At 34.1% G+C, this 7,122-nt stretch overlaps 1 protein-coding gene across 1 annotated transcript; it reads right to left on the bottom strand.

The window, feature by feature from the left end:
- Positions 1-338: 338 nt before the first annotated feature.
- On the bottom strand, positions 339-5,509 carry LOC123550851 (achaete-scute complex protein T4-like). The gene is made up of 2 exons (XM_045339267.2): positions 4,188-5,509; positions 339-1,751 (listed from the first exon to the last, which is right to left on the bottom strand). The coding sequence occupies exon 1, from the start codon at positions 5,180-5,182 to the stop codon at positions 4,226-4,228; it is 957 nt and encodes a 318-aa protein (XP_045195202.2). The 5' UTR covers positions 5,183-5,509; the 3' UTR covers positions 339-1,751; positions 4,188-4,225.
- Positions 5,510-7,122: the final 1,613 nt, after the last annotated feature.

Raw genomic sequence — 7,122 nt, forward strand, 5'->3', positions numbered from 1 at the left:
AATAAGTACTGTTCAGTATACTGAAGTCTGACAAACTGCTCATATGGTACATTAATATTTCGGATATTCAGAACGCACACAACATACCATATTCATAAAACAATTCCCCGAAAACAAATTTGTAAAGCTTTTTCAAACTGAAGTTCTGAACATGTTTTTCATGTCTTCTGTATCGAAATTGTATACACACTGGCACATGCCTCACCAAGAATTCAACCTCATCGGTCCATCTAATTTCAATGTAATGAAAAGCACTAGTTGTATCACTCTACATTTTGATCGTGTTTCCGTGTTAACTGCGTTCTTTAACTATATAAAATTACAAACAAATTTTCGAGTTTGATTTTCATTTTATTTCATCTCATATTGAGACATCATGTTATAAAACACAAGTTAAAGTCATCTGAACACGTTATATATAAAACTATACAAGTATCAATTTTGTACAATCATATATAGATTTATGTAAAGTTCATAAAAATAGAATAAAAATATTTACACATCAACGCATGGAAGCACTATATAACTTGATAACAACCATCTCTTGCATATATCTGTGAAGAAAATACCCATATTACCTTTATCAACAATTAAAAATAACAATTTGAAAACAAGCGTCTGTATTAAAGTACTGTTCAAAAACGTTTACTTAACAGAAATGTTTAATAAAGTTGACACGATTTAATAAATGATGAAGTATTTTATTTATGACACTTACACACTAATGAATTATCTAATTACCTATATTGATAGATTGTTTAACAAATTTTTCTGCAGCAAAAACTGATCTGATCAAGTTTTGTACTTCTAAAAAATTCTTGTTTCAACATTATTGCGTGAACAATAGCATTGAAAAATAGACTATATAACTGGAATAAAAGGCAAGTTAGAATATTACTGAATTCTACTGAACACATTTTTCACATGTAAAGTGTGGTAAAACAATTCTTGTTCCTCTCCATTGAGCGGATTTAATAGTGTAAAAAATGCATACACTAATAAAACAAAAAATGAACACATATGGGAATGACAAAAATAATTGCACAAGTTTGTTCAAGTAAGTTTTGTTCAGATGTAATGATCATAATTCATGTATACTAAATGCACCACTAAAGCTATGCCTTCACTGAAAGATTTGCTAACATCTACCTTGTTTAAATCAAACTAGATTGAGCCGTTTCAACAGAGTTTAATGCCTGGGGGAAACTAGCCCTGGTCTTTTAAGCAGGACTTGAGCCCATGACCTCTATGAACACATTGACCTACTGAGCAACCCATCCGCTTAAATCTATTTAGCAGAAGTTCAAACAAATTAAATCGCCGAATTTCACAAGTCAACTCTTTCTAATCTATGAATAAATATTTTATACTTAATAAAATCTGTACATTCAACTAAATACAAGTACATTTAAGGCACTGTCCCTGTTTTGTACAATTGTCAATTGCAATGATAAACGAATAAATACTTTCTATTTTTAAACTAAATAATGCTAAATGCATTAAAATAAGGCAGTATTTTGTAGCTGGTTGTCCGTTGCCTTGGTTACCGACAGTGTTCTTCAGCAATGTGTCCTGCATTACTGTGCTGCATTATGACTGGGGTTACCAACGCAACCCGATGCAATCACTCATTCGGAGTTCTTCAGTTTTTTACGGCTCACGCCTCATGTTGAAACCGTATTAGTCGTTTCGTCACGGTATGTCCGTAATCCACAATTAAGCGACTCTGTCATTACAAAGCAGTGCATATTCTGAAAAGAGAAAAAAATACTAAAAATAAATTTTCATAATTTATTCATCGGTTTTCTACTTTAACCATCGGGGTGTTAAGCAAATATACTCAGGACCTTCACAGCTTATTTAATCATTTTTGTATCGTGCTACCACCCAGTTTATAGTCCCTCCAATGAGGGTGTTAAGGGATGTGTAAAGTTTTCAGAATCCTTATTTAACTTTCTAACAGCCACGCTTTAAGTTCATTATTTATTAATGAAGCTTTAGTTCCGCACTCAATTCACCCAAACTGACATCATTGATCTTCAGTGAACCCTAAACTTTTACTAACAATTCTTAAAAATTAGATAAATCTGTAAAAAATGCGATGTGTATGCACACAAATTATATTTCTCTTTAATAAAAGATCTCAACCCCCTCTTTTCTGTCGCGGTATGCAAGTGAATTGGTGAATTTTGAATGAGTAGTGATAAAAACCAAGCAAGCGTCAACACACTGTTGACATGCCGTCATAAAAGTGATATATACTGCCTTTAATTACATATTTTGCTTGATGCAACCATATTACGAAAACCTCAAACTAAAGTAAATTTAATTTTTATCAGCCCATTATCAACTTCGCGCGACCAAAAATCTCGTTCTCGTGTACCGCACGCGCCATCTCACGCGAGAACAAAAGCTCAAAATTGATTGGTTGACTGGTTGGAAATGATTTTTTTAAGATTGTCTGAGAACTTTACAGATGTGCGGATTTAAATTCAATTAAATATCAATGCATGACAGAAATATTGAACAAAATTTTCTTTCATCAAATCTCTGAAGTGCCGATGTGCGACTTTTGAAATTATTTCACGTTAAGAAATTATTAATACATATCAGCTGGTATAAATCTCTACACTATTGCGAGGGCACGATACTGCATTTTGCGCACCGTGATTTTAGAAGAATTTCGACGAAAATGAACATTTGAATTACAATGAACTCAAAACTTGAGCCGGTCTTTGGCCCCTAGGGGCCATGTTCCTTTTTATTTACATTCAATATTTACAAAAGGCAAACTAAAGCAAAGTATTGTGGAGTAGGTCATTGAGCAAACAGTGAAATTGCTAATTACAACCGAGAAGTACACAAATCCGTCAAAAGATACTATTAAACCTATTTTTCCGAATACGTATAGCAATTACGCCCAGTTAACAAAAGTTTAACGATAAAAAGGACATTTAGTCATTATAGTTACAAATCCAAAAGAACGACAGATTCCGAATTTTATCAATTTTGAAGGATCTTTGGTTAAGAGGTCCTCCATTTTAGAAAATAAATAAACCTGGACTGTTTAAGACTCAAGTGGCACCGTTCATCTTTTCTGAACAGATTAAGAAAAATTTAAACCACAGGTATGGTGTAATTATATTTCACCATTTATAATTTGTGTCATTTATTCTTGTTTAACATTCGTAATTAGTTTTAAAAAGTACAATTTTTTTCACGGAAGACGGCCCCCGTATTATTTGTTGCTTCTCAAATCCGAAAGTAAATTTTGATATTCTCTAGTTACTGTACCAGTGTTTAACTTTGTTTATTTTTCGATGGCCTGTGTTATTTACGTTAATTTTCTTGTAAATTTACACCCACAGACTTTTCATTGACGGACAAGACTAAATACAAAAACCCATTTCAAAATAAAAGTAGAAATTAAAAGTAAATAGAACTTAAATACAACGCAACATAGAAATTTTTAAGTCAAATAAACGAGACTGTATTTATTTACACTGTTTACACGGGTTTCACTTAAATTTAATATTCCTTTTTAGGCGAATTTGGATATTGTACTCGTACAGTAATTTAAATAATTAAAGGTTAATCTTAGGGAATTTAATAAAGAAAAAAACTGAGAGTAGGGTGGGAAATTAGTGGAGAATATCGAGAGCAGACTGACAAGTGAAATTCAACGCTAAGCGATATCTTAAAACGTGTCACTTAAATACAAAATATCTAATGTTTGAATTTAGTTTGCAAATGAATTATAAAATCCACGATTTACAAATCTTTAAATATTGTTGAAATATTTCATTTAGCAATGTGTCAGAGAGTTAAATTACAAGCTGTGAAGAATAGTATATGCTTTAAAAACAACTATTCAGGTACGTGTATGATGTGGTGGCTAAATAGGAAAGCACAGGTATTTTACCTTTCCCCGTAAAAGGCATGCGTACCAAATTGAAGATACGCGAGAAAGTTGTTAGTTACTTGCGGAGACAAAAAAAAAATGAAAATGATAGTAAGTATTCGATTCATCTTAATTGACCGCCAGAATATAACTGAAATATTTTTGCAAACTGGCTCTAAACCGAACTATAATGAAATAACGTTCAATAAAGTGACGTTTTCCAAAGATTTGTAGATTTAAATTCAACATTAAAAATTAAAGTAGTTCATAATAAAGTTAGACTTACCAAAGATTTGCAGAATCTTTGTGCTGTTGTAGTATGCCTCAAAACCAGTTAGAGAAAGAAAGTATATCGTCTTCTTCGTGACCCACAGAATCGTAACTTGAATCTGACACGACGCTGGATGTTGGAGAATGAAGAGAGCCGGCGGGAGACGCCTGTGAATACGACATCACTGATCCCGACGCCGACGATGAAGAAACGTTGTCATATTGCGTCGTATAAACTGGTTGACAATTCTGATAGTTCTGGAAAAAGTGTTCTTGTGTGTGGTTTGGAGAGTGTGGAAGTTCTGGAGAACACTCTGGAGTGCGGGAATTTTGTTCTGAATAATAATTCTGTGTAGTCTGCTGCAAGCGATTTCCAAGATTTTGTGATACACTCATATTTTCCTGGCTTACACTGTTACTTAATTCTATACCATTCTCCAAGTTCATATTGTTGTTACTTTCATTTGCACTCTGAATCATTTCTGTGACCTTGTTCTCAAGTTCGTCCATATCTACATTGTCCAGCAAACGATTATCTGCGGTATTAGTGTCAGAATCAAGCAAATCTTGTAGCTGTTTTATATACTGCACGGCCGATCTCAGTGTCTCAACTTTACTCATCTTTTTATTTTTTCGTCCTACAGGAACATGCTGTCTTAGCGTCTCAAACCCCATGTTGACCATTTTCACGCGCTTCCGTTCCCGCTCATTTCGTCTGGAAACAGATGGAGTTTGGGAGTCTACAAGTTTGCAGCCAAGTCCGGTAAAATCCACCCGACGTTTGCATCGCAAAAGAACAGGCTTGTTTGCGTTTTCATTATTGTTGATTTCTTTTCCTCCATTCTGCATCTCTTTGAGAGATTTCGTGAGCTGAAGCTGTTGCGCTACTGTAGGCGTTTTCACAACCACGTAAGTCCCGTTTGCTGGAAATCCCTTATCGAAATTGTACTGCCCGATAGCATTCGTCGGAATCAGCTGCAGGGGAATAAATCCTAGAGTTGTTGCTGCCATTCTTCTGTTATACAATATTTTGTAATTATAAAAATCTAATCATTGAAAATTAAAAATATGCAAATGTCTGTATAAGTATGTACGTATAATTTCGCGCGACAGTCGTGTGCCAAAAGTGTGCGTTATTATAGCTCCTCATACAGTTCGTTCGAATATGACCCTGACGAAATAAGTCGATATTATAAACTCAGGTGCGATATATGTGACCATACAACCATAACATGTCAATCAACCCTCCACACGCGACACCACGGAGATAAGCTCCACCTACCTGTCAATCTTAATATAACGCGTGCTACCTGAAGCGTTGACGATGCTAACCGCAGCGGGGCGTTCACACATCCGTGACAACATGCGCACCTGTATTCTAAACTCCGCCCCATCTTTCAATGTCGTCTGCAATGATCCTGTCAAGTGCTTTCGTTATTATTTGGAACGTGTGTCGTGGCGTGTGCCACCGAGATGAAATACTCCACTGCCCCAAGCGTTTTGAATTTCATCATTTATCGGAGACATTATTCTTCAAAAAGATTCATTAAAAAGTCGAGGCCATTATTCTATTCTCCTCATCAGCTAAATTAATCATATATCACTACATGGTGACATAGTTTCTTCCAATTTTAGTCCCTTTGACTGCAGCTTGTGTGTCTAAACAGATAAATGTTTTATAAAAGATTTGAAAACGTAAAGCAAATTATCAGTAAATTTACACAAGTTCTTCGCTAAATACTGGAAAAGTTCTATAATATAAAAACTGTGATAACTATTAAGATTGTTTATAAATCGCCTTTGTTCCTTAAATCGATACGAGTGGGCGCAAAATAGATAGAGCGAAATATGCTATCAAATCGGAAGTATATTACAGTATGTTTCAAATAAAACCATTTTCGCTTAAATTTCCACACGTGGCTATATATTTTATCCATATCAAATTTAAACGCGATGAATCATATTTTCATTGGCCGAATGTGTTTTATGAAAACAAACTAAGCACATTATAATTTTGCATTATACTTCTAACCCATCGCTGTGATGAAACTGATAAAACCCAAAGGTTAATTGTTGGCTAATGTTCCCTTTTTTTAATATTTCATCATTATAAAGTCATATCCATCTTAAAAGGATAAACATCGTTCTAGTCTACTTGACAAAGTATTTAGTTATTTACTACAAAGTCTACCTGCTTAGATATAATGTGGTATACGATGAACGAATCTAAAAAGTGACAAATCTATTTAGATATACTTAATGTGTAACTATTCGAGCATAATTACATCATTGTATATAAAACAACGAACAAAAACACGATAATCATAGATTCGTGTAGAAGATTTTACAACAATTTTCCTTAGTTGCAAATTCATTGCTGAAATAAGCGACAGTTGGCAATATCTTACCAAGTGAATGCATGAACTAAATAGAAAATTAACTCTGACGGAAAGAATAATCCAAGAAGTAAAATCTCATGCGTCAAAGAAATAAGTATTCCATCTAATACATGTACAAGAATTAAAACAAAAATCTCGTGGAGCAAAAGAAAAGACTGAGGTAATGATAACTAAAATTGTATGGAATATAAACAAGTGGAACCGCAAACGTTGTAAAAATATAGAATACCATGCTGTGATGTGGACTTGAAGCTCAGTTTGGGTAACAACAAAACATACCGCAGGCATTTCACCTTATTTTTGCAACTGAGTAAAGGAATGTCAGTAACAGACGGCATGATTGATTTTTGTCCGTGAGAAAAATCTGTCGCCAGCGTTGCTGGTGTTTTCAGAGAATTCACTCAGTCTCTGATTCCATGACTTCAAAAATCAATTTCTACCAGAACCAATACAAAGGGCATCAACTCTAGCTGTACTGTCAACTATTCTCTAAAACAGAAGGCTACATGTCTCTATTTCTTCATTTGTTTGATTTATATTTACTTACTATAT

This window comes from Mercenaria mercenaria, chromosome 4, assembly GCF_021730395.1.
Source record: "Mercenaria mercenaria strain notata chromosome 4, MADL_Memer_1, whole genome shotgun sequence".
Lineage (NCBI taxonomy): Eukaryota > Metazoa > Mollusca > Bivalvia > Venerida > Veneridae > Mercenaria > Mercenaria mercenaria.